The sequence below is a fragment of the Neomonachus schauinslandi genome, chromosome 9 (assembly GCF_002201575.2).
Source record: "Neomonachus schauinslandi chromosome 9, ASM220157v2, whole genome shotgun sequence".
NCBI lineage: Eukaryota > Metazoa > Chordata > Mammalia > Carnivora > Phocidae > Neomonachus > Neomonachus schauinslandi.
The window spans coordinates 102,514,552-102,540,735 of record NC_058411.1 but is presented as its reverse complement, the minus strand read 5'-3'; the positions used below and the strand labels follow the sequence as shown (position 1 = coordinate 102,540,735).

General features: G+C 49.3%; 1 protein-coding gene across 2 annotated transcripts in view; it reads left to right on the top strand.

Moving 5' to 3' along the window:
- Positions 1-25,750, top strand: part of DAPK2 (death associated protein kinase 2) — a 117,664-nt gene extending 91,914 nt beyond the window's left edge. The window contains exons 5-11 of one of the 2 annotated variants that reach the window (XM_021694092.2): positions 56-185; positions 5,797-5,845; positions 6,646-6,672; positions 9,453-9,605; positions 10,666-10,711; positions 22,855-22,938; positions 25,569-25,750. In XM_021694092.2, coding sequence (XP_021549767.1) covers positions 56-185; positions 5,797-5,845; positions 6,646-6,672; positions 9,453-9,605; positions 10,666-10,711; positions 22,855-22,938; positions 25,569-25,649 — 570 coding nt within the window. In that variant the 3' untranslated portion in view covers positions 25,650-25,750. Of the gene's footprint in view, positions 1-55; positions 186-5,796; positions 5,846-6,645; positions 6,673-9,452; positions 9,606-10,665; positions 10,712-22,675; positions 22,766-22,854; positions 22,939-25,568 lie in introns of those variants that run through there. The other variant, XM_044918420.1, reaches the window with a different exon arrangement.
- The last annotated feature ends 434 nt before the right edge of the window (positions 25,751-26,184 follow it).

Below are 26,184 nucleotides of genomic sequence, written 5' to 3'. Positions count from 1 at the left end.
TCTTTTCTTCCTTTCCTTCTTTCTTTCCTTTTTTTTGTTTTGTTTTGTTCTCCAGCCAGAAAACATTATGTTGTTAGACAAGAATATTCCCATTCCACACATCAAGCTGATTGACTTTGGCCTGGCTCATGAAATAGAAGATGGAGTTGAATTTAAGAACATATTTGGGACGCCAGAATTTGTTGGTGAGTTTTAGGCCTGTTTCTCTCCCACAAAAGCATCTGGGATCAAAAGGTAGAGAAATTCTGGGAATAAACCCTGTGTCTAGGGCTGTGGTCTCTGGGCTGAGAGGTGGTGGCTTGGAGAGCATCCCCCCCGCCGCCCCGGCCTTAGAAATAAAATGTCCCGCTGGTCTTCTGGGTAAGAGTTCAGGTGCTGGCTTTGAACACCCAGTCAGGGAGGGGGAGGCCAGGTGGGGCTACAGGTTTTGCCGAGTCAGATCCTCCCGGAGCTGGCCCCACCCCCTGCTCTTAGTTGAATTTATTGTGAAGATTTAAAATTACTTCGCCCTCTGGCATTCCCATAAACTCAAATTTCTCTGGAGCAGCTTTTGATTTCCTGAAAAGGAAAAGGGAAATCATCTGCCAAATGCCAGATCCACCCACTCACCTCTCCTGTGTGCCTGACCTTTATTCGTGCATGGTGGGGGTGGGGGGGTGCCTCCTGGAGCAGGGCCCTGGCAGCTCTGTCTTCCCTCTGCTTCTCTCAGCCTTGGCTCAGGCCCCAGAAACCCCCGCATGGGACTGGGGCTGCAGGTTGGGGGTCCTAGAGAGACAGCCTTGCAGAGGGGAAAGGAATGAGAACTGAGGACCACCGTCTCTCTGCTGTGGGAGTTGGAGTGGTCTTGGAAATGGAGGGAGGGCGTGGTCTCCCCAAAACCTGGAGGCGGAAACTTCTGACCACAGTCTAATCAAAAAGGAAAATAGAATGTGTCAGATCATCCATTCTGATGGATGTTCAGGTCACACGTAACAGCTCCCCAGCCGTTATAGAACAGTGCTGTCCAGGCCCCCCAGACCCCAAGGTAGGGGAACCTTGCTGTGTGCAGGCACTATGCTGGTGCCCTACAGACATTATCTCAGTTAATCTTCAAACAACCTCATAAAGCAGATTTAGTTATTTTCTCTATCAAATGCTTTATTCAAGGCAAAATAACCAGTAGGTGGTAGAGCTACCACCTACTGGTTGGTAGGTGTTGGCTGTCTGTCGATACAGCCAACATCAAAGCCTGTGCTCTTTTGGTTACACTGGGTCGTCTCTCTATAAAGACCTTCCCCCCAGGAGGCTTACAATTTAGTGTGGAAACAAGACATCAAACCATCAAGTAAGAGTGCTGGAAGGATCTTTTTAGGTCATCTGGTCTAGTTTAACAAATGTGGAATTGGAAGACCAGGGGATTTTAGTTAAGGTTAAGGAATGGTTATTCTTCATCTACTGTGTAACAGATATTAGGTGAGTTACTGGAGACACAGTCATGGCAAGGAGTCACACTCAGAATGACACATCCAAGGTCACACAGTGAGTTGGTGGCAGAACCAACTTGAAGCCGGGGCAAAAGACATCTATTCTTGAACTCTGTCCAAGATAGCTGTTGCTGTCCACTATTCACATATGTAGATAAAATGCATATATTTATTTAGTTAAGTTCATACCAAGTGTTAATCAACAACAGACAGTTCAACAAGAAATTCAGGGCAACAGTGGAAGAAGTGTCACAAGACAGGATGTGATTAATTATAAAGTGAATGATAGAGATATCTCTGAAAGACCATTCAAACAAGATGGCCACTCTGGCAAAGTCAGTGGGATCAACCATGACCTTGAGTCAATGAGAGACAAAGGGCTGGTGTTGTGGGTGGGAGAAGTGTCTGAAGAGGGATGGGGACAACGCCAGGGTAGAGGAGGAGCACATCCCAGGTTCAGTCGTTTATAGCAGGAGGTAGGGCCAGAATTAGTGCATTTACTGGGGACAGTTCACTGTCCACTCCGGATGGAGCAAAGAGTTCCCATCAGACTGGCCATGTGAGTGGGATATTAATGAGTAGGCCAGACTGTGGAGGTTTTTTTCCAGTGGTATGCTGTTTAATGTCTAACAACAGGGTCTCAAAACAAAACAAAACACAACCCTAATTTATAGCATTTGCCAATTTTAAGCTACCAACTGGTCACTGAATTCAGGGTTGGGAAGAGATGCACACAGTTGACTCTGGTGAGCCAGTATGACCAAGCTCCAGCCCAGAACTGGTTTTGTTTGCACCTTACAGATTTATAAGGTGACTTCTTTAGGTCCCTGCCCAAATTATGATGACTTTCTTTACCCAGGACTCCTGAGAAACAGGGTTATAATCACTTGCCCTTCTCCCACCATTCCTTTGAAATCTGAACCTGGGGCACAGTGTTGAAAAGCTATTACTGCCAGCCTCTAGGATTGTGGTGGATCTGGTCTTCCAAAAGCCCTCCTGCTACAAAACTGGATTCTTGAGAAAAATATTCTTTTTAATGAAATTCTGGACTCATAGGAAATAAGAGAAATCTTTAAGGGTAGTAACTCCTCCAGCATCACTGGCCCCACCTCCAAAGCCAGTGAAATGAACTTAGAGCTGGGGCTGTGAGCAGCAAAAGAATTCAGTAGAAGGACCTCTCCCAAAGGCAAGGTATGTATCAGCGTTTCAGTGAGAGACCAGCAAGACTTAGATATCCGAGGACATAAGATACTGAAATTAGCAGATGTTGAGTATAAAATAAATGGAATGTATATAGAAATAAGAGATAGAAACACAAGAATAAGCAAGCAACAAGAGACTGTCAAAAATGAGCAGGCAAATTCTAGAAAGAACCAGATGGAAGTTTGAGAGATTCAGTATATATTCCTAGAAATTTAAAATTCAGTGAATGAGTTAAACAGCAGATTTTACACAGCTGAAGAGAAAATTGAAAAATTGAAAGGCAGAGCTGGAAAAATTAGCTAGAATACCACAGAAGGACAAAGACACGGGAATATGAAATAGAGGACAAGTGTAAGAGGGTAAAAATGGAAAGCCTAACATAGGTCTGTTTGGAATCCCAGAGGAGGGAATGGAGACAACAGAGGAGCAACGTTTGAAGAAGATGGCTGAGAATTTTCAGAACTGTTGTAAAAACGTGCATCCCCAGACACAGAAAGGACAATGAATATCAAACAGAAAACAATAAAAGTAAATTCATTATAGTTATACTAAAGCTAACATTACAGTTAAACTATAGGTTACCAAAGGCAAAGAGATCTTAAAAGTAGCCAGAGAGAAAAGACAGATCATCAATCAATCAATCAATACAAATTTTAAAAAATTAGACCGACAGCATACTTCTCAAAACAACAATGGAAGCCGATGACTGATAGAATATTATCTTTCAAGAGCTGAGGAAAAATAAAAAACCAATAGGGAGCATCTCTCTACTTACTAGATGGGATGCTGATTCATGAATTGCTTAATAAAGTCAATTACATCCTCAAAAAAAAAAAAAGGACCCATAACTGCATACCCAGGAATGTTATATTTCAGGAATGAGGGTAAATGATTCAGACAAAACAAAGCAAAAAAATTACAAGTGAACAACAAAAAAGACAAACCATGAAACAATTAACCACCAACAGGCATTTATTAATAGAACTTCCAAAGATGTGCTTGTGAATTAAATGACCTTTGAGGGGAAGTCTCAATGCAACAAGTAATAGGAGTGAAGAAATCAGTAAACAATAGGCAAATATAAACATTTTCTGTTTAAAATGATGATGGTAATGTTTTAATTGTGGGGTTAAAAAAAGAACTAAAAGTTGAAGAAAATAATGTTAGGACAGAGTGCTTGAAATTAGTGTTCTAAGGTTCTTGTATTGTTAGAGGGAGGTCAAAACACTGCTTTATGTTAGAATTTGTTACATAGCCATCCTAAAGTCTCAAGAGTGGCCATTACAAAAATATAAGTAGGGGGGAAAACAATAAGGAAAGTAATAAAAAAAAAAACAAGAAAGAAGAAAAGCACAGAAGAAAATGGACCAACAAAAGCACACAGAGGACAGAAGTGCGTGTATATGCATATCAAGCAGATAAGCTTGGAAAATGAGTTGTGTTTCTCAAACTCTCTGTGGTGAAAGACTGGGAAAAAAAAAATGTCTTCAATCTGTCCTGGACTGCTTCTTCAGTGAGATATGAGAAAAATAAATCCCTAGAAAAATTATTACAATTTGAATGTCATGGCAATGTCAAGTTGCTCTACGAGTTTCTAAATGCTTACTCCCAATTTCTGTACCTGTTGTGTCTGGACCAGTGACTGTTTGTCTTCAGACTGCACCTTGAATCACTGTCCGAGAGGAAGTCTTTCATGTTTGTGAGGAGATGTGTGCAAAAAAGTTCATAGCAATGTTGTTCCAGTAAGAAAAGAAGTGGAAACCATCCAAATGATCACTGAGAGGACCGTGAAGGGAAGATGCTATATATTTGCTCAGTGGACTATTACATAGCAGTGAAAACGAAAGACCATGGATGAACCCTGAATGAACGCTAGAAGCATAATGTTAAGTGGGGGGGGGGGGGCACCAAGTGACTACATCATATCTAGTATGACATCATTTTTATGAAGCTAAAAAATAAGCCAGAAAAGTGGTTCCTTGTGTCTCAAAGTAGGGAGAGGTGAGAAGGTGGGCACACCCCATAGATGCAATGGTTTTAATATTGTTCTAGATGAACAAACGTAGCCTTTCCCACTGTCTCCCTTTTTCCATTATGATCAAACAGGCTCAGCCCTTCTCTCTTCTCTAGCTACTCACCTCTCTTTCTCCTCTGTTTCATGGCCAAGTTTTTTTATGGCGTCGTCTACACTCTATCTCAACTTCCACCATCCGGGCACTTGCTGGACATTACTCACTTTCCAAGTGCTTGCCTGCGTGGTCTTTGGGCAGCGCTTGGCCCTCTTCTGTCCTGGGTAGAATCTTCTTTCCTAGACTCTGTACCCACTCCTGGTCACCACGTCATCCACACAGCTCCTGTTTCTATGTGTACAATGAATGGCTCAGGATTTGATGGTTCTGACTCCCTCTCCTGTTCCCAGGACATGTTTGCCTGGATGCCCCTCAGGCACCTCAGGCTCATCATGTCATTGGCCCCAGAATGTCTTCATTCTCAACTCAGTGGGGAGGTGACCCTCTTTCAGGCCAGACTCAGGAATGTGGATTCCCCACTGCCTTCTTTTCTTCATTATCACCTTCCAGCGCTGACCTAACTGGTTTCCACCAGATAGTTCTAAAGCAGGCCTTGTTGCTAGGCCCCATTTCCCCTTCCTGCATCTTCCTCATGCCACCCTGCTCTTCCTCTTCCAGGTGTCCCTCTTCCTCACTATCAAGGCCTCTGTGTAAAAGCTTTCCACCAGAATAACCGGCAACTTCATTTCTCAAAATTCTTAGACCCAGGGGCGCCTGGGTGGCTCAGTTGGTTAAGCGACTGCCTTCGGCTCAGGTCATGATCCTGGAGTCCCGGGATCGAGTCCCGCATCGGGCTCCCTGCTCGGCAGGGAGTCTGCTTCTCCCTCTGACCCTCCTCCCTCTCGTGCTCTGTCTCTCATTCTCTCTCTCGCAAATAAATAAAATCTTTAAAAAAAAAAAAATTCTTAGACCCAGAATTATCTCCATCTGTTGCTCTGATTTTTCCTTAGTGAGGATTCAGGAGGGAGACATTTGTCACCAAACGCCCTAAAATTCTCTCGAGCCATGTCTTCTCATTTTCATTCTCAACTTGGCTGATTCTTCAATTTGGCTTCTTTCAGCTCCAGAAATTGTGAACTACGAGCCCCTGGGCCTGGAGGCTGACATGTGGTAAGTTGTACAGACCACCCAGGTGACCTAGGGATCCTTTCAAGGGCAGCAGGCCTCAGACCCCGGCTCCGGCTGACATCCCCCTCGACCATGAAAACCCCTTCCTCCGCACGTTCGGAGCCTCTGGTTGCTCCAAGTGTGCTGGACCCACGGGCCAGGCAGCTGGAGGCAGCCAGGCCCGGACCTGAGGCCAGTTAGAACATGGCCACGGCAGAGACCAGGGGAGAAGTGAGGCTGCAGGTGCAGGCTCAGCCCTGAGGCCTGCCACAGCCATGGTAAAGAAATAGTAACGATAGCTCATTCAGTTAACCAAGTGATCACTGAGAGCCTCTTAGGCTCTAAGCGCTGTGTGGGGCCCGGGGATACTGTAGTGAATTTTCTGCACAGACAGGACTCATTTCATTTGCACAGGGCTTTATAGTTGGCCGAGTACCTTGATTGCCTGGTTTTCTAAAATCCACCCAGCAGTTTTGTGAGGTAGTTTTCATTACCCTCATTTTATGACCAGAAAGAGCTCAGAGATGGATGATAAGGGACTTGTCCCAATCACAGCCTGCAAGTGCAGGAGCCTGATCTTGAACTCGGGTCCTCGGATTGAATGTCCAGAGCTCGATGACTCCAGACACATCCCTGGCTGCTGCTGAAGAGCAGGATGGAGGGGGTCATGGACTTGAGATGGCATCTTTAGGCCGCCATGGAGGGGCAAGTGACCCCTTCCCCTGAGGACCGTGCGGAGGAGTCCCTTGCTGGGCTGGGACCAGAGCCAGGTGGCTCTGACTGGCCTGTTTTTTGTTTTTCAGGAGCATAGGCGTCATCACGTACATCCTGTGAGTATTCCCGATGCCGGGGCGCCGACCTAGCTTGGATCCAGGGGACCCGGGAGGAATGAGAGAGGGGCAGGCAGACAGGCAGACTGAATTTACTGATTTCCCTCATTTCCTCATTTCCCACGAGCCAGATATGTTGAATGCACACGGCACACCTGGTGGTCTGAGCTCTTAGCTCCGTTTCAGACGCTCGGCCCCGGGGCGGAGGTGCAGCCTTGTCAGCATCCCCACTGTGGCCAGGCACACCCAGGCTGCACGTCCTGTGACAAAGTCGGCTTTCGCCCAGAAGCCTTGGTCCAGCCCTCCAGGCTGCCGTGCCTTCCCCGATCCCGCGTCTTTCTCTCCCCTCTCCCCTTCCTTCCCCAACTCTCACAGGCTCTCTTGTTTCTCCCCAGAGCCTCTTTCCCAGCCCCGAAATATTAAGTTGCTTAAGCAGCCATTTCCCATGGAGCTCCATGTGCAGTGGATCTGTCACTTTCGATCTCCGTGGCCTTGGGCAGATACTTAACCTCTGGGCCTGTTTTCCTCATCAGGAAAATAAGAATCTCAAACTTCCTGCCCACGGGTGTGCTGGGCAGCTTAGATGAGCCGCCACGTGCCAGAGCCGCTCCCAGCGCGGCTCTGGCACGTGGCTGATGAGTCTGCGTGCATTCCAGCAGTGCTTCCCCACCGGCTTCCCCTCACCGCACACCTGGGACGTGCTATTTTTAGGGCACACTGGGTAAGAGTCCGCCAGCAGCCAGAGGCGCCTGGGGGCTCCAGTGCCCCACACCCCCGCACGCCAGTTCTCTGACTTTTCCAGCAGCCCACAGACTGGGAGCTCTGTACGACCTGGTGGACCCCCCTGAGCTGCGGAGGAAGGTCTCGATCCTGGCTGCACGTTAGACCTTTTAATACCTACCGCTGCCCAGGCCCACTGCAAATCTATTATCTCAGAATTGCTAGGGATGGAGTCTGGGCATCAGTATTTTTTAATCAGTTTTTAAAAAAAGATTTATATATTTACTGAGAGGGAGAGAGCATGTGCACAAGGGGGAGGAGGGGCAGAGGAAGAGGGGAGGGAGAATCCTCAAGCAGACTCCTCGCAGAGCGCAGAGCCCCACGCAAGTCTCTGTCCCAGGACCCTGAGATTATGACCTGAGCCGAAATCAAGAGTCAGACACTTAACGGACTGAGCCACCCAGGTGCGCCTGGGCATCAGTATTTTTTAAAAGCCCCAGAGGAATTGGATGCAGAGAAAGAGAATCTGATGCAGTGCTCGATGGTTCCAGATTCTGCATTGGCTCTTGAAACCTTGATTTTTTTTTTTTTCAGAACTCTGATTTCCTTATTGAAATATTGAGGAATTTCAGTGTGTACAAGGCACATAGCCTTCTTGCAGCTCATTGGAGTCCCACACAGTTTCTTGAGTGCCTGCTCCGTGGTGGGCACTGGGCCAGGCATGCAGGATGCTGACATGAAGGAGGTCTGCCCTGCTTGCCTGGAGCTCCCCTTGTCGGGGGGAGACACCACACAGCTAAGTCGCACTCAGTGGGACCAAAGTCACGCTGGATGTATGAACACGTCTCTGTGAGACACAGCTGGGAGAGGCACTGGTTTGCTGGGGCTGTGGAAGATTTAACGAGTTTAGATGTGATCCTGTAGAAAATGGGGAGTCATAGAAGGTTCTTTGGGTTCAAAGACAGAAATAATGGCCACCAATTCCAGAGCGCTTAGAATGATCGAGATTGCAGGGAGCATTGTCAATGTATTTATTCTTTACAACAATCACGTGAGGTGGAGGCTTTTATGTTCTTCATTTTATAGAGAAGGAAACTGCAGCTCAGAGAGGTTGAGTAACTTACCTAGGTTCACACAGCTATTGAGTAGCAGAGCTGGGGTTCAAATCCGGGACTGAAATACCAAAATTTTCCCAGTGCACCTTGCTGCCACTCTGCCAAGAAAGTGGCAGTGGGTTGGGGATGACCTTCAAGAGATATTTAGTAAATAAAACCAACAAGAGTTTGGGGCCGGTTAGATGTGGTGAGGGAATGGATGGAAGAGTCAGAGGTGGTCCCTGTGTTCTAGCTTGGGTGCATCCGTGAAGGGACATCATTAATCAAGGCAGGGAGCTCATGGAGGGAGGTTAGGGCACAGTGACAATTGGCACATCTAGGGAGAGGTATCCCATAAGAGGTATCCCAATATGAGTCAGGAAACAGTAGATTTGGGAGTCACTATCTGAATGACACATTCTTGACAAACCCTGCAGGGGAACCTGACACACCTGTCTAGGCCCTAATGGCCCATCTCTTCCCACACCTCTCAGGTTTGGCGCAAGCTGTTCCCTTAGTCTAGAAGACCTTTCATCTCCTCTGACTGCTGATAGCCTCTTCATTCTTCAAGACGCAGCTGATACAAATGTCAACTCCCCCATGAAGCCTGCATTGGGTTTCCCCTCTGTCCTGTGCTCCCCCAGTCCTTCGTCTGGTCTTCCATTATATTCTGCTTTATTCTGCTTGGGATTATGAAAAGCCATGTCCCTGTGTTTCCTCCCCTCCTCTTCAAGTTCCTTGCAGACACAGTTTCTCTCTGTCATGTACTTAGTAAGAGCTCCATAAAGTAGATTGAATTCAACTGTTAGCTGAAAAGGCTGCTGACTGGCTGCCCAGAGGCGGGCAGGCGGTGTTGCTAGGAGCCTCCCATCCCCAGGCAACAGTATGAGTCAGGGTTCCCTGATTCCATCAGCCCCACCTCTGTCTACTTACCTACAGTCACGTGTTCCCTCTCTGTGTGCTCAGCCTAAGTGGAGCATCCCCTTTCCTGGGAGACACGAAGCAGGAAACGCTAACAAATATCACAGCAGTGAGTTACAACTTTGACGAGGAATTCTTCAGCCAGACCAGTGAGCTCGCCAAGGACTTCATTCGGAAGCTTCTGGTTAAAGACACCCGGTAAGATGACAGAGAAAGGCATGGGCTTCTGGGGTACTGACCTTCTCCTGTCCCCTCTCCCAAAGACATGTCATTCTGTCCTTACTTTGCCATGGGCTGCCATCTGCACCATTGTGGCCTAATCTGGGCAGGTGCTGAGAAGCGTGGATTAGCTGAGACTTGGCATTCATCTTGCTTGCTCAAGTCTTTCTGCTTTCTTTCTTGCCAAAGTACAAATAGCTCTGTGTGTATGTGTGCACATGCGTGCGCGTGTATGCACACATGCATGTTTGAAAATCAGCCTGGGTTTCTCTAGGGCACATCATCTTTTCCGGTCTGTCCCAAAGGCACCTAGAACTAGGATTTGAAAAGGAAAGTGGCAGAGTTTCTAAACCAATTCAGGTGGGAGTTGGGGGAGGCAGACTCAGAGGGGCCAGTAAGTGGGAGAATAGGAGACATGCTAATCCTACCCCTTCTTGGGGCCCAGGGTGAGCCCCATGGCTATAGAGTCAAAGCAGGAGATAGGCCGGGGATTCTAGGGTGCTGGGTGCCCAGAGCATGGACTAGATGGGACAGGAATGAGATCTCCAGATTCTAGAAGGCCATGTCCTCTGGGTCCCACAGACTTCAAAGAGAGCCAGAATGGGGTCCTCTGAAGGGCAGGGGCCTGGTCTCCCCATCCAATGGCAGTGCTAGGTCAGGTCCCTACCAGAGCAGGGAAGGACGGAAAAGGGATCTGGGAAGCAAATAGAAAAACACCGAGGTTTCGTGGTCTGTGGGGAGCTAAAGCTCACAAGAGCACTTATGACTCTCATAGAGTGTGGCGTTAGGCCCTTGAAGTTCAGGACCAAAGATGAGGGTTTACGTAATGTCACTCTACTGAGGGGCCTGCCTGGACCACTTTCTCTGGAATGCGGGGACGTCAGCCAGTTCCCCATCCATCTCTGCATCCCCATTATTCTGGTTCAATGGCAATGGTCAAAGAATGCCACAGTGCGGGTCTGACAAGAGTAAGAATGGAGACCATTGCGCTCAGCTTCTGTCTTCATGGATCATCACTGTTTTCTGATCCTCGTTGCAGGAAACGGCTCACAATCCAGGAGGCTCTCAGACACCCCTGGATCACGGTAAGGGCATGGTGTGGAGTGCCAGTGAGCAGGCAGGTCGGCAGTCTGTCTGGGTGGGTGGCCAGATGCAGAGGGCCCACCGAAAGACCTTTGCTAGAAACACCCACCCTCGGGCACCGATGAAAGCCGGGCGGGGGTGCCAAATGGTCTGGATTTGTTCAAATAGGTTCATAGGTTTAAGTTTGTATTTCACAGGTTCAGGTGACTTATGAAACAAAACCTCACAAAGCTCCGTTGAAACCTTTTTCTTTGGGGCCATCTTACAAAGCGTATTTTGTCAGAGGACGTGTCACTGTCACTCTCAGAGCAGAAATCAGGACTCCCAAGTTGTAGAGAGAAAGCAATGACAATTAAAACCTCAACTCTGTAACCAAGGCTCCTTCTTTCTAACTTTCGGCACTCAGAGTAAAGGATGACACTCTGACCAGAACAGGGCTCGGAGATGGAAGCCTGGTGGGGAAGAGAGGTGGCCACCCCCAGGGCAATGCTGTTCCCTCTGGGGAGATGGGGGCACGAAGGCGACTCCCTGCCTAACCTGCTTCGTAATTGGGCTTCCAGCCACTGGTTTGGGGAGGGTCTTGCTGTCTAGTCACGGTACAGTAAAGTGCTAGTTAAAAGCACTTTGCCGAGGGGGGTCTGACTGGCTCAGCTGCAGAGCATGTGACTCTTGACCTTGGAGTTGGGAGTTCAAGCCTTCAAGCCCCACATAGGGCGTAGAGATTACTTACAAAAAAACAAAACACTTTGGTGGGGTGAGAATCGGGAGACCAGGATTCTGGCCCTACTTCTGCTGCCTGATGAGATGTGTACTCCCTGGGCCTCACCAGACTTCCCATTCACCCGCATTGCAAGGAGAGGGCTGGCTAGGATGATCTGAGCATGCAGATGCGGAAGGATAGGGCCTATGGAGGATGGAGGGCAGGGAGGGCTGGAATGCTTCGGAGAAGGTCACGTTCATCTGCTCATTAAAGGATGGGGAAGGCCAAGGGCCCTCTAGGTTTGGAGTGGGCCCAGAGCCCAGAGCGAGGGAGTCTCTCAGGCTTAGTGTGCTGAGTTGCCTAGGCCTGGGATGCCAACCGGCCCTGAAGGAGAAAGGTCCCTCAGCCCCCCTCTGTCAGCCATGGCCTTGTCTGCTCCTACCTTTGAGTGGATGCCTGCAGAGTCCTGGCTAGAGCCTGCTTGCCCGTGTGAGCTCCCTAAATGCTATGCGTGTGGAGACCTCCTCTAATGGCCATGGACCCCTCCCCCACCCTGAAGGGAGCATGCCGGCAGCACCCCTGTACTCTTTAATCTTTTTCATCATCTGTGGGGATGCTCATCCCACCATGGTCCTCCCCGTGGCCTGATGCATGCAGTGAATGTGTGCCTTCTGCCTGCACCTTGAACTGCCCTTCGGATCAGGCATCAACTTAATTCTGGCTGTTCTATCTAAACACCCACCAGTCCAAAGGAGAAGTCAGAGCCCCGGAACAGCAGAAGACAGAGCCCCCCCAGCTGAAGACCAAGCGCCTGAGAGAATACACCCTCAAATGCCATTCGAGCATGCCCCCCAATAACACCTACGTCAACTTCGAGCGTTTTGCCCGTGTAGTAGAGGACGTGGCTCAGGTCGACTGGGGATGCCGTGCCCTGGCAGGGACCCACGACACCATCCAGGACGATATGGAGGCCCTGGTCTCCATATACAACGAGAAGGAAGCTTGGTACCGAGAGGAGAGCGAGAGCGCCCGGCATGACCTATCCCAGCTCAAGTACGAGTTCCGCAAAGTGGAGTCCTTGAAGAAGCTCCTGCGAGAAGACATCCGGGCCACAGGGGCCAGTCTCGGAAGCATGGCCAGGAAATTGGACCATCTGCAGGCACAGTTTGAAGCTTTAAGGCAGGCGTTCTCAGCAGACCTACAGTGGATCCAGGAACTGGTGGGCAGCTTCCAGCTGGAGAATAGGAACGCAGATGGCCTGGGCTCTGTGTTCCACAGGGACGCCAGGGAGTCCCTAGTGGAGCTGCCCGACAGATCAGCCAGCAAGGAAGTCTTGGCCGGCTTGAAGCTCTGAGTACCAGAATCTAGTCGGTGATGCATCCTGGATGATTTGCAGAAGCGTGCTTCCGAGTGCCCTGCCAGGGCATCAGCTAGAATTATCCTGCGGGGGTGTGTCTGTAGCAGAGCTTTCCACCCCCTTCACAGAATCCAGAACCAGGAAGGTGCTAACTAGTTATTCATTCTGCACCTCCTCTCACCAACCTGTGTTTCTGGGAGGGTGGCTGGCACAGAGAGCAGCCAGGCTGTTAAAACAATTGCGAGTGAATACCCCTCCGCAAACCCTTCTCTGGAGGGAGAATGGCTGGCCCTGGGAAGATGCTTGATAATTGATTTGTAATAATGGATTTGTTCACATCTCACTTCCCATCTCTGTGCCTTAGGGACTGCAGACCAAAGGGCAATCTTTGCCTTAACAATAAGCCAGTGTGGTGCTTTCCTGCTACAGAAGGAGGGATTTAAAATGCACGGAGAAAATATTGCCTTTTATTTGCACTGGCTTTTCACTTACTGAGCACTTACATCTTTGATCTTTTAAAGAACTCTGTGAGCAGGAAGGTGGGTGGTATTATTATTGTTGTTACTATTATTTCCATGTAACTGTTGAGGAAATTGATACAGAGAGGAGAAGTAACGTACTCAGGGTCTTTCTTAGCTGGTCGATATGGATGGAACAGAAACCTAAGAAGCCTGACCCTCAGATGAGGTCTATGGGAAGAAATAGTGAGACTTTGCTATAAATATCCACCTTCACGTTGAAGTTCAGGTCCAGAGGTAAAGTTAGCAACTTCATCTAGTTCATGTATTCTGCCAGGTATAGGTAGAATGCCCCATTCCTTTAGACGGATTGTCCCAAGAAGTGGGTCCTGAAGGGTGCAGTTCGTGGGTTCTATCTAGCCCTATCCCTGTCTGAAGATCAGCTTGCAGAGCAGGAGGCAAGGGGGCAGCATCTCCCCCTTTCCCCCCTCTACCCCTTCTGGCTAAAGTCCCCAACCTTGTGTTAGGACTAAAGACCAAAAGGAACTCGACAAGAAGGTCCCTTTTCTTATGTACCTAGGGCACTGGGGCCCTGAAAGGGCTGAGAAACTCTGAGAGTTTAAGACTGGGAAGCACAGGGTGCCTGGGTGGCTCAGTTGGTTAAGCGACTGCCTTCGGCTCAGGTCATGATCCTGGAGTCCTGGGATCGAGTCCCGCATCGGGCTCCCTGCTCAGCGGGGGGTCTGCTTCTCCCTCTGACCCTCTTCCCTCTCTTGCTCTCTGTCTCTCATTCTCTCTCTCAAATAAATAAATAAAATCTTTAAAAAAAAAAAAAAGACTGGGAAGCACAGGCTCAGTGGTCCCCACCTGACGCCAAGCTTTGAGCACACCTCCCTGAGGACTGTGTGAGGTCATCTCCCTGGAGGGGCCAGTCAGCCAGCTCATATGGACAGAGCGTGGTGGAGTGTGGGCCCAGCACTAGGCTAGAAGCTTGGGGTGAGGGACCAGATGGTATCATTTCAAAGTGACTTCACAGACTCACAAAACACCCTTGTCTGATAGGCAGGGTTGGTGTTATTCCCAGTTTGGAGATGCGGAAACAGAGAGGTTGTGATTTGCCCAAGGCCACGGTTGTGGTAAAAGTGGCGCCCTTCTGATGATACGTCTGTTGCTCTTTCTTGCTTCCCCTAACTGCCTCAGCTCCAGGAGTTTACTCTCTGCTTACAGGGCAGAGATACCCAGACTCACCCATCCATCTATTGACAAATAATGTTTGAGCACCTGCCAACTGCCGGGCGGTCGGGTTGGCACTGGGGATACAATGTTGAGTGAAAACAGGCTTGTTTCCTGCCTTCATGGAGTTCACAGTCAGGAAAAGGATTCCAACATTAATCTAGAACATTCTACAAGTACAGAAGTGCAGGTGGAACACATGCTACGGAAGAGAAGTGTGTAGCTGGCAGCAGAGGTTTGATCTAGTCGGGGAAGGCTTCCCTGAGGTGGTGATGCTGGAGGCGAGGTCCGCAAAGCAAACCAGGGAGAAAGAAGTGTTCCCGACAGAGCTGTCAGGGCTAGGGCTCGGTGGTGGAGGGGGCACGGAAGCTGGAAGGGAGAGGATAAAGTGGGTATATGGTGTAGATGTGTCTGGAGAGGAGGCATGACCAGTGGTACTTTGCCATATTAAAGAGCTCTGCCGTCATCCCAAGAATCATGGGGAGCCATGATGGATCCCAGGCTAGTCAGCTGCCTGCGCTGCTGGGCAGGGGAGGGCATGGCCAGTGAGCAGCACAGATGGCAAGTGGTTTGGGACAAGACATGAGATTTTGACCCCATGCAAACCTACCTCCTTTTCCATTATCCTGCCAGATCATCTCAAATATCATACATAATATTTGTAACAGAAACGGTTTCTATCAAATATAAGAAGCCATATTTTCATCAAATATATGATGCATTGTTATTTCAGATACCAAAAATAGGAAAGAAAAAAGCCAAGTGAGGTAGGAGACTGCCTCCCCTCCCCCCACCCCAAAGCTGAGACACCTTCACTGAGAAGGCAACCAAGAAATAAATCCATCGTGCAAAAAAGGGAAAGCAAGGAAACGTGTGTTTCATCCTTAATGCTAGATGGAGGAATGAAAAATCCTCCCCTGAGAAGAGGAGCCCCAGGTGGGTGGTACTCACGCAGGTGTGCTTTCTGTATTTGCCCAATCTGTGTGATCCGAACGAACCTCAAGCAGAGAATCTAATGTCACACGGTCTGAGGTTGGGTGGCCCCCAATGTCCGACAGAAGCAGTGTGGTCATCTCCTGGAGCACCTGTCTTCACTTCAGACCCACTGTAATGATATGATGCCGTTGGTTAGAAGAGAAGTCCTGATTTCAGAGATCCAAAAGTATGTGCATTTGGAATCGGAAATGGAAGATAGCGAAGCCCTGTTTCCTGTGCCCTGCCTGGGAGACTGGCTACAGGTGACCTGTCTCCAGTCTCTCCAAGAACTTACTCGCCCTTTGGCCATGTCAGTAGACCTTGAGCTCATACAACCAGATCTCCTAAAGAAAGGAAGCCCCCAGCTGAGTAACTCAGGTTAAACTTTCTTGTGAAGCTCGAGATAAAAGGCACTACAGGAGTAAGACGGTGCTGATTTGAATTAAGGACACTGGGAACAGGGAGGGGAAAGCGGTTAGTCCAGAATCATGGCACTGGCCACTCACCGTTCGTGCTGGGAGGTACTGAGAGGCGAACCACCAGACACTCTCTTTTTACAGCATTTGACAGGACAAGACCCGGCTGGAGTCATGCAGCTGGTCATCCCCAGAGCTGGGGTCAGAACCATAAGTGGTTTTCCTCCCAGTCGTGGAATCATCCTTTCTGTGTTCATGTCCTGTCATTGGTAACTATTTATTATTTAGATGTTTTCTAAGCAGACCCTTTTCTGTACCTAAGAGCTTCTGAACACAAATGAACTGAGAAGTGCCCCCAAGTCTTTCAGGGAAATTAGAGGAGGCTGTGACCTTCCTCTGTCACTTGGCCGGTCCAACTCCTGTCACCCTTTGGCATCAGAACTTGATGCCAAGGGGAGAGCCCAAGGAGGCCCGTGGAACGCCCAGCTGGAGGATCCGCTGGATTCCCCGCCACATGCGCATAGCTGGTGTCGTAACCGTGGAGTCAAGGGCAGGGCGGGGCTGACAGTGGCCAGATGGGGTGTCAGGAGGGGAATGTTTCACTGGTACCTAGAGGGAGGAAGGCCTGGGGGGCGCTGCCAGGCCACATCAGCCACAAAGAAAGAGTTTTCATTCACCACGTATCGAGAGGTTGGCGTCTGCTCTGTGCAAATGCCACCCTGGGCTGTCGGGGAGGCTGAGTGTGTGACATCTTCCTGATTACGGATTCCCAAGGAAGATGGAGAGTCAGCATCTGGGGAAGGCAGCAGCCTGTCCCCCCTCTGAGGCAGATGCACATGGCATGTGATAGCTCAGCTTTGCGGGAGGAAAGGTGGAGAGAGCCTGGTAACCGGTGAGGGGGCCGGCAGTGAAGGGACGGGGCAGAGTGATAATGGCAGGAGAAGTCAGTCTCCCCCGCGAGCCCTCTCCCCGCACTGCCCACCCTCCCCCACAGGTGATCATGAAGATGGCGGCCCCCCACCTCGCTCTGACAGGCAGGGCACCCAGCCCGTGTGGGAGGTGGCTGTGTGCCCAGCCACCAACCCCACTGTCAGCCTCTGGAAAGGTCTGTGGCACTGAATGGCCTTTTCTCCTTTGTCTGTGAAACTCTTGGCCTGTGGAGAAGATTCTTTGCCCTGTGGAGGAGACCCAGCAGTGGGCATATTTGAGGAGCAGAAGGGACCAGTTCATTTGGACAAACACTGATTGTGCTCTGGCTCTGAAGGGAGGTGACAGATAAGGACAAGACAACCCCTGAATAAAAGACTCAGTGTCTGCGACAGATGGGAACCACCCCCTGCCCCTGAACTGGGAGATGGGAAAGGCCATGCTGAGTGATAAAACAGAGATACCCAATATTCCAAAAAACGAGAGAGATCAATTTGGACTGAGAAAGGGTCAGAGGGTCAGCAGGGGGCAGAAACGTTCTCAGGGAGGGTCCCCCCCTCCAACACCTCCTTCCCAAGCTGTAGCCTGAGAAGGTGCCATGTAGAATTTGGAGGGGTGGGCATGAGCCCAGATTAGGGCCAGGAGCCTGGACCTGTTAAACGGAGATAAAAGAGGAGCTTTACAGGAATTTAGGGGGTGTTTTCGCTTTGAACTTTTTGTTGTGGGAAATTTTCACAAATACCCAGAATGGTATAGTGAATTCCATATGCCTCTTACCCAGCTGCAACAGTGAGCAAGTTATGGCCCATAATCTCACCTGCACCTGCACCACCGCTGTTTCCGGAGTATTTTAAAGCAAACTTTAGACTTATTTCACTCATAAATTCTTCAGCATGTATTTCTAAGCACTTTATTTTTAATACTACTCCTGTACCATCATCACACCTGACAAAACCAAGAATCATTCCTTAATATCATGTGGATACATATTCCATACTCCCGTGTCTCCACTTTTCTCCAGGTTGTCCTGTTGGGGGTGGTTTGTTCAAATCAGGATCTAAACACAGTCCATGCGTGGCATTTGGTTGTGACGTCTCAGGTCTCCTGTCTTCCATACCGGTACATGAGGGAGAGCTTTGGAAACTTTTCCTGGGGACAAAAAATTGCTCAGAAAACTGAAGGTCCTGGAAAGAGGATTAAAAGTGCGGAGACCTAACTCAGGAAAGTGAGACCAGGTCAGGCAAGGAAAGGGGGCATCCCACTCCTTTCCATTGCCTTCTTCTATGTGCAGGACGACCTGCAGAGACGCAGTCTCTCCACAGATCTCCCCACCCATGTATAAGGAGGCAGACACTCAGGTCCTCATAAGCCTCATGTGCTCCTTTCCTGGGAAGACTAGGAAGTGAAGCCATCAAAAGGGAGAGTTGGAGGTGCCACCTATAGAGAGACTGGATTAAGGGAGATTGGTGGGGCTGGAGACAGACAGACCCAGGCTGGAGATGGAAGTGGGTGTTCAGGTGTCCCTGACTTTCCATGGAGGATGGGGCTGGAGAAATGGCACAGATGGAGATTTGAAAAGTTGCAATCTGTTTGCAGTTTCTAGAGGAGGCCTGGTATTGAGAGAAAATCTGGAGTGCCTCTTCTTATAAAGAGAGTTCCTTTTTTGTGCCCGGGGGGTAGCTGCTGTTCCAACTCTCTGCTCTCTGGGCGTCAGTGCTGACCCAGCACACCCTGCTGGACTTTGTCAAGGCCATTTGCATCTCCATAAAAAAAACCTGACTTCAGCCACAGCGTTCTGTCTTCTTGCCTCCTTTCCCGACATTTTTCCGAGACACTAAACGTGCTCCTGGGAGCCTGGTCAGAATTGCCCATACTCTGGCCAAAGGACCTCAGGCTGGAAGGTGGGTACTTGTGTTCGCAGAGAGGGGAGGGCCAAGAAAAGGCAGAACACAGCCCCACCCCCCTGACACCCCTAATTTAGTCAAAAGTGTTGGAGCCACATTCCTTCTGGGAACAGATTTCACTGCAGAATTTATGTCTCTGACTTTCAAGGATTAGATGGTGGTGTCAGCAAGTGGTGAGCCTCTTGGCAACCAAGGAGACCCATTGATTAGGAAAGGCCAGCCTGACAGATTTATGCCTGGGTGGCCCCCTTCTCAGAGTTCATGCTGTTTTGTGTAGCACATAGACAGGGCCCTAGAAGCAATTGCGTCACTTCCCATTAATGGCTTCTGGGAATGGTCCCCCCTCATATTTTGGTTGGGCCCCTCTGCTCCATGGCTGGTACTGCTGGACCAGTTGGAAGGTAGGATTCTTATTAATGGGATTCCCCTAACTGCATGTTGACTTTCCAGCCATGGGGTTCGGGCCTCTCTCTTCTGGCAAGAGTGCCAATCAGTAAGTGGATAAAAAGAGGTCCCTTCCCTCCCAGCGTCTGCTGATCCCACCTCATCAAACTCTCCAAGTGAAGTACAAGTGTCCCCTGCAGGGCTTAGGCTCCAAAGTGAATGCAGACATCAGTGAGGTTAGTGGTAGAAATGTTCTGTGGGTTGGGGAGGCAGGAAATCACCCTGGAAAGGAGACACTCGTTGCTGGGAGGTGCGGGAGAGGGAGAGTAACAAAAAACAAATACAGAATAAAATGTCAGGTAGTGATACCTGTCATGAAGAAGTAGGGTGCAGGCACAGTGCATTGTATGGGGCAGTTGGGGTGCTATTTTATATAGAGAAGTCGAGGAAGGCTTCCTGAGGAAGTGATATTTGAGCAAAGCAAAGACTGAACAAAGTGACAAAGTGAATATATGAAGGAGCAAGAGCAAAGACCCTGAGATTTTGGGTTCCTGAGCCAGCAAGCAGACTGTAGGAGCCACAGCAACAGAAAGGAGAGAGGGAAGAGGAAATCAGGGTGGAGCAGGACCCAGATGGTACAGGCCTTGGGGGGCTTGGTGAGCATGTTGTGTTCCATCAAGGGTGCCGGGAAGCTGCTGGAAGGCTTTGATACCAGTTAAAGTCAGGCTCTGCCCTCTTTTGTGTCTCCCCTTGGGTGAGACCTAGACCCAGGGCTGGGCTTGCCGGTGTGACAGAGGAGGTGAGAGGCGGTGAAGGAAAGAGCTAGGAGAGCTTAGCCGGATGGTCCCCTCAGCGGCCTCATCCTCTTCTCTTCCCTCTCTGTCTTCCTCCTTCCCCCTCCCCTCCTTCCCCCTCAGTCTCTGGCCCAAAGAGTGTTTTAGTTTGGGAGAGTGAACAGCCCCTGGCTTTCTCACCCCCCCCTCCAGTGTCGAGGGTATGTGCACTTTCCTCCCTGCTCCTTGACCCCCACAGAGCTCTTTTGACCCCAGGCAGAGCCCTGGGGAGCCATGGTGTCACGGCTGCTGATCCAGAACCCCGGGCCTGTCATTGGCAGGAGTGAGCAGGTCCCCGGGTCCGGGGATTTCATTCCAGTGTGTCTCTTCTGCAACTCGGGGAAACTAACATTATAGCTGTTAAGCACCCACCGGTGTCTGCTCTGGGTGGGGAGGAGGTGGGGCAGAGGACACTGACAAAACCCTGAAGAAAATTCTTTCTGTGCCCTCAAGTTGTTTTTCACTAGTGAGACGGCCCCACTGCAGAGCTGGCCGAGGTTGGTGAGAAATACTGAGGTTTCGGTCCTGGCAGGGAGAGAGTCACTGCCTTTCGGAAGCTGTCTTGGAGAAGGTCATGTTTGAACTGGGCTTTGAAACACACAGGGGCCTTCCGGGAGCACAGGGGCTGGGGTGGGCATGGAAAGTGCGCCTCCTGCCGGGAGATTTTAGGTCCCCAGCAGTGTGGGCCAGCCCTATGTGCCGGCTTCCCCGTGCCAAGCGCCATGATGAAAAACCAGCAAGAATGGAGGAGGGCTCCAAGCGTGGAGGGGAGACAAGACCAGCTCTCAGGAACCCACGAGCGACGTCACTCAGCATTCACTGAGGAGCCAAATGAGGCATTGCTGTGAGGAGGCTGTGAGAGCAGAGAGAAAAATCAAGCTGGGTGGGACTGTATGGGTCATCCCTGGCAGTTCATTTTCTTGAGGTCACAGAGTTCTCTGAGAATGGATGAAATCTATCAGCTCTCTTTGGAAGAAATGTATATGTGTACACACCCATTAAATTAAATTTTTTATTGAGATATAAATCACATACCATAAAATTCCCCATTTAAAAGAATACAGTTCAGTAGTCTTTAGTATCTTCACAAGGTTGTGCAACAATCACCACCATCTAACTCCGGGACATTTTGTCAATCCAAAAAAAACCGCATACCCTCTCAGAGTCCTCTCTCGGCCCCCACCCCCCTCTAGCCCTGGCAACCACCAATCTCATTTCTGTCTCTATCAATTTGCCTATTCTGGGCATTTTATGTAAATAGAATCATACCATATGTGGCCTTTTGTGTCTGGATTCTTTCACTCAACATAATGTTTTCAGGGTTCATCCACATTGTAGTATCTGTCAGTACAGTGGACCCTTGAACAACCCAGGTTTGAACTGTGGGGGTCCACTTTCTGGGGATTATTTTTTTATAAATACAGTACAGCACTGTGAATGTATTTTCTCATCCTTAAAATTTTCTCAACACTTTATTCTCTCTAGCTTGCTTTATTGTAAGAATACAGTACGTAAAACATATCACATACAAAATATGTGTCAGTCGACTGTTTATGTTATCAGTAGGGCTTCTGGTCAACAGCAGGCTGTTAGTTGTTAAGTTTTGGGGGAGTCAAAAGTTATATGTGGGTTTTTGACTGTGTAGGGGTTCAGTGCCCTAACCCCTGCATTGTTGAAGGCTCAACTATATTGTGGATAATATTTCTGAATTATGTTCCATTGTAGAGAAGTTTGTTTATTCACTCATCAGGTGATAAACATTTCAGTTGTGTCTACTTTTTGGCTATTATGAACAATGCTGCTTTGAACATTCATGTACAAGTTTGCACACTAAAACTTGCAAACCATTTCAGGGGGTTCAAAGAACCTCTGAAATCTATCTTTTGATCTAGGAAAACTTTGTTTTACAGAAAGGGAGGAATTCAAGGGGGAATGGACTCATCAAATTGTTTACATTAAACATGTCCAGTTTTTTTATATGTCAATTATGCCATAATAAAGCTATTATCCCCATAATACAGATGAGAAAACTGAGGCTTAGTGAAGCTAGGCCAGCTTGTTGAAGAAGTCAGGATTTAAGCTGAGCTTTAACTGCCAGGCTGTGAAAGGCAACTATACATCCCATTTCCTCTCCCTCTCCACTGAAGCCCCCATTTCCTTCAATTTACTTTTTTTTTTTTTAAAGATTTATTTATTTATTTGAGAGAGTGAGAATGAGAGAGAGTACATGAGAGGGGGAGGGTCAGAGGGAGAAGCAGGCTCCTCGCTGAGCAGGGAGCCCGATGCGGGACTCGATCCCAGGACTCCAGGATCATGACCTGAGCCGAAGGCAGTTGCTTAACCAACTGAGCCACCCAGGTGCCCCTCCTTCAATTTACTTTTGAACGGAGTCCTAATGTTCTATTTGCCCTCTGTTTTGCTAAGCCCAGTACCAGCCCAGCCACAGTGGGCATCCTAGACTGCTGTCCAATGACCCTTCCCCAAAGCAAGCCGTGATTGAAGGCTCTGCCTCCCATTCTTCCCCTCTGGGGGGACGAGTCTCCAGCCCAGCCAGAGTGTGTGTCTGGCTGTGTTCTAATATAATGGCACCAGGGGCATCTCCTGAAAGCTGAGAAATCTGTAACCATTGGCCTCAATGCGATGGCCCTCTGCATGCCCTGCCCTATGAGGAGGTGCCAGAGTCAGGCTAGGGACAGCATGTGGCTGGGGGTTTGAAGGAGGGTGGGTGGCTGCCGACCCAAGCCCAGTGTCAGCCACCAAGCTCTGCTTTATCTCCCAGCCGGTGGACAACCAGCAAGCCCTGGTCCGCAGGGAGTCTGTGGTCAACCTGGAGAATTTAAAGAAGCAATATGTCCGCAGGCGATGGAAGGTGTGTCAACGTTTGGGGTGGGGAGCAGGGGGCCCCGGCGGGTCTCTGTGCACAGTCTCACCTGGCAGCCCCTTTTCTCTCTCCCTCAGCTCTCCTTCAGCATTGTCTCCTTGTGTAACCACCTTACCCGCTCCCTGATGAAGAAGGTGCACCTGAGGCCAGAGGAGGACCTGGTAGGTAAATGCAGCGTTCTCTTCTTGGGCAGGATTCTGGGGTGGCCTGGAGCTCGGGGATGGAAGGGAGCAGGTGGGTGCTAACTGTTTCTCACCGGTTCTGCTCGTCCTGTCCTCTGTGCTGCGTGATCGGCAGAGGTTGCACATTTGGGGGGGGCCGCTGGGGTGGTGCCGGGAGGGGAGCACTCCGATGGGGCAGCATGGGCTTCTGGAGGATCTTGAATCCTTTCCTGGTGGGCTTTCAAAGGGACGGCTGCTGCCGCTTCGCTGCCCCGGTCTTTTCCCTGAGGACTTGCAGCCTGCTAGGGTCCTTGAGGGCTCTGAATAACACGGCTACCACAGTCAATCCAAAATGTATTCCTGATAATCCGAAGATCTACTGTAGAATGAGAGCTTAATACTCGTTTTTCAATTTTTCCATTTCTGTTTTGCTTTAGATTGCCATCAATAACAATAACAACAACAACAACAATAATACTTAGAGGATATTTGACTAGCTTGTTACTGTTGATGTACATTTAAAATGAGGAACTTACTCAGGAGTGTGGCCTCTGGAACCAGACTTTCAGAATTCATATCGGCCACTTACTAGCTGTGTGACCTTGAGGAAATTACTTAACCTCTCTGTGCCAAAATGCTGTCCTGTGTAAAATGGGGTTAACAACAGTTCCTACCTCATAGAGTAGTGACGAGGATTAAATGATGACATAACCTTAGAGCCTGTCATTAGAAGTGCTCAGTGTGTATTAGCAGTTATTATTGTATAAAATCTCCCCATAGACTAAAATGCAGTGCCAAGTGCTTCAGAATGCAGTTAGTATTTCTGCTCGTAGAGGTGCCCGGGACAGATGCTCCCTGCTGCATATCAAATGTGGGGAGGCCCCAGAAGTGTCTGGGATGGCACAGGAAGGGCAGCTGCCTGGGACGGATGGGGCCGTCAGCCCTGAACAGCACCCCAGGACCCACAGCTCTTGGGCTGCATCCCAGGACCTCCCTCCGCGCCACATCCTGGGGTCCACTTTCTTCAGCCGAAGCTCTTGATTCTTGCTCTTGATTTGAGGGTTTATGGCACCAGAGGCCCTAAGCAACTGTGTGGCTTTGGCAAAGCCATGTCCCTTCTCTGACTGCTCTCCTCATCTGCTATTCAAGGGGACTGGACTTTCCCTCTGAAAATCCCCGTTAATGACAGGCATATTTCCCCCAGCTTACTTTTTCATTGTTTGGCTCTGACTCATGCTAAAAAGTGGCTATTCAGCAGAGCTGGAGGTTTTTTTTTTTTTAAGATTTCATTTATTTATTTGACAGAGAGAGAGAGAGACAGCTAGAGAGGGAACACAAGCAGGGGGAGTGGGAGAGGGAGAAGCAGGCTTCCGGCCTAGCAGGGAGCCTGATGCGGGGCTCAATTCCAGGACCCTGGGATCATGGACCTGAGCCGAAGGCAGACGCTTAAAGACTGAGCCACCCAGGCGCCCCTGGCTAAAGTTAATCTTGACCTTGGATTTCCAACTGGCTCAAGCCAGGCAAGGAGAGAGAGAAGGCTCTGTCAAGGCATATGGCAAGTGACTTGTTCTCATATGATGGAGACCATGGGGAGACAGGACTGGAGAATAATTGGAAAGAATGTAAATTTCTTTCTTAATTTTTGTCCTTGTGCACACATTTAAAAATAGCCCACTCAGTGCCATCAGCTCAATGGCTCATTCTACAAGTGGAAAAGGAAGGCTTGGGTCCCAGACATCTATTATACAGTTTTCTCAAAGGGAATTTCCTTTAATAATAATAATAATAATAATAGGTCCTTTTGTTCAGGCAGCCTTAAAATTGAACATCCAAGAACAGATTATTTATGACGCACTGAAGTCTTTCTGAATTAGTACCTCTTTTAATAAATTTTAATAATTTGATTAGACTGGGGTCGCCTGGTGGCTCAGGTCCTGTATCCGGCTCCCTGCTCAGCAGGGAGCCTGCTTCTCCCTCGGCCTGCTGCTCCCCCTGCTTGTGCTCTCTCTCTGACAAATAAATAAATAAAATCTTTAAAAAATAATTTGATTAGACTGATGTGGCCTGAATAAAAAAGGCACTGTGACCTCCAGGATGGTTGCCCTGACTCTGGTTGAGCCATGGAATGCCCTTTACTCTTTTCCTTTTTCATAAAGATGGAGCCCAAAAGCCAAAGATGCAGCCTAAGCCAGTCAGAGCAGAGGGGGTATGGAGCAGTGGCCATCAGAGGTTGGGGAGGTCCCTGTGGCTCACCCCTGCCCCCCATCCTCTCCAGGCTGAGTTCAGGAGAACCTGAACACTTACCCAAGTGGTCTTGGTTACATGGCAGCTACAAAGAGCACCAGATACCATCTTCATTATTATTATGATTTGGCTTCTCCTGGTGCCTGGTTTTTCCCAGATGCGCTGCCTGTTTTCCTTCCTCCTGGGAAGGAGGCCTCAAGGCAGTTGGTCCCTCCCCACCCCACCCACCCCACCCCCAGACTCTAGACGGAGCAACAGCCTTCACCTCAATGCCCACCTCCCCGGCTTGCAGGCCCCTTGGCCCAGTATCAACCAGGCTGCCCAGCACAACCCCATCGCTGGCCTCTCGTGACCCTCTTGCCCTGGGCCTCTTTTTTTTTTTCCAGAGGAATTGTGAGAGTGACACAGAGGAGGACATCGCCAAGAGGAAAGCTATCCACCCACGGAGGAGGAGCAGCACCTCGTAGGTGGGCTGGTTGTCTCTGCACAGACTCCGGGTCCCCACTCGTCACCAGCACCCAGGCATTCTGCATCCCTGAACGCTTTGCGAGACAGATAAGCCTGCAGGGTTCAGAAGCACTTACAGAGGAGCAGGGAGCCCCTGGGAGCTGTGGCCGTCTCCTACGGAGGAGGCCCCCTGACATCCTCAAAGCTCTTATTCTCCATAAAATGGGCTTTCACCTGTCTGCCAACCTCAGAACCTCGGGTGAGGTGTGGACTTGAGAAAATGATGTCAATGAACATCATCATCATGGGGGAAGGTCAGACTCGGGCAGGTTTCCTCACGGGATGAGGAAGCTCAGAACTAGCCTGGTCGAAAATTACACCAGAAAGACAGAGGCCTCCCCCATGGGAACAAGACAAGTGAGAAAAGTGAATCTTAGGGTGTGAAGGACCAATCCTGTGACCTCCCAGAACCCACATGGAGTCAGCATGTTGGGCTGACCAACATATTAGGCCTTCTAAAGTAACCCACTGTATTGTAATTTTTTTTCACTTTTA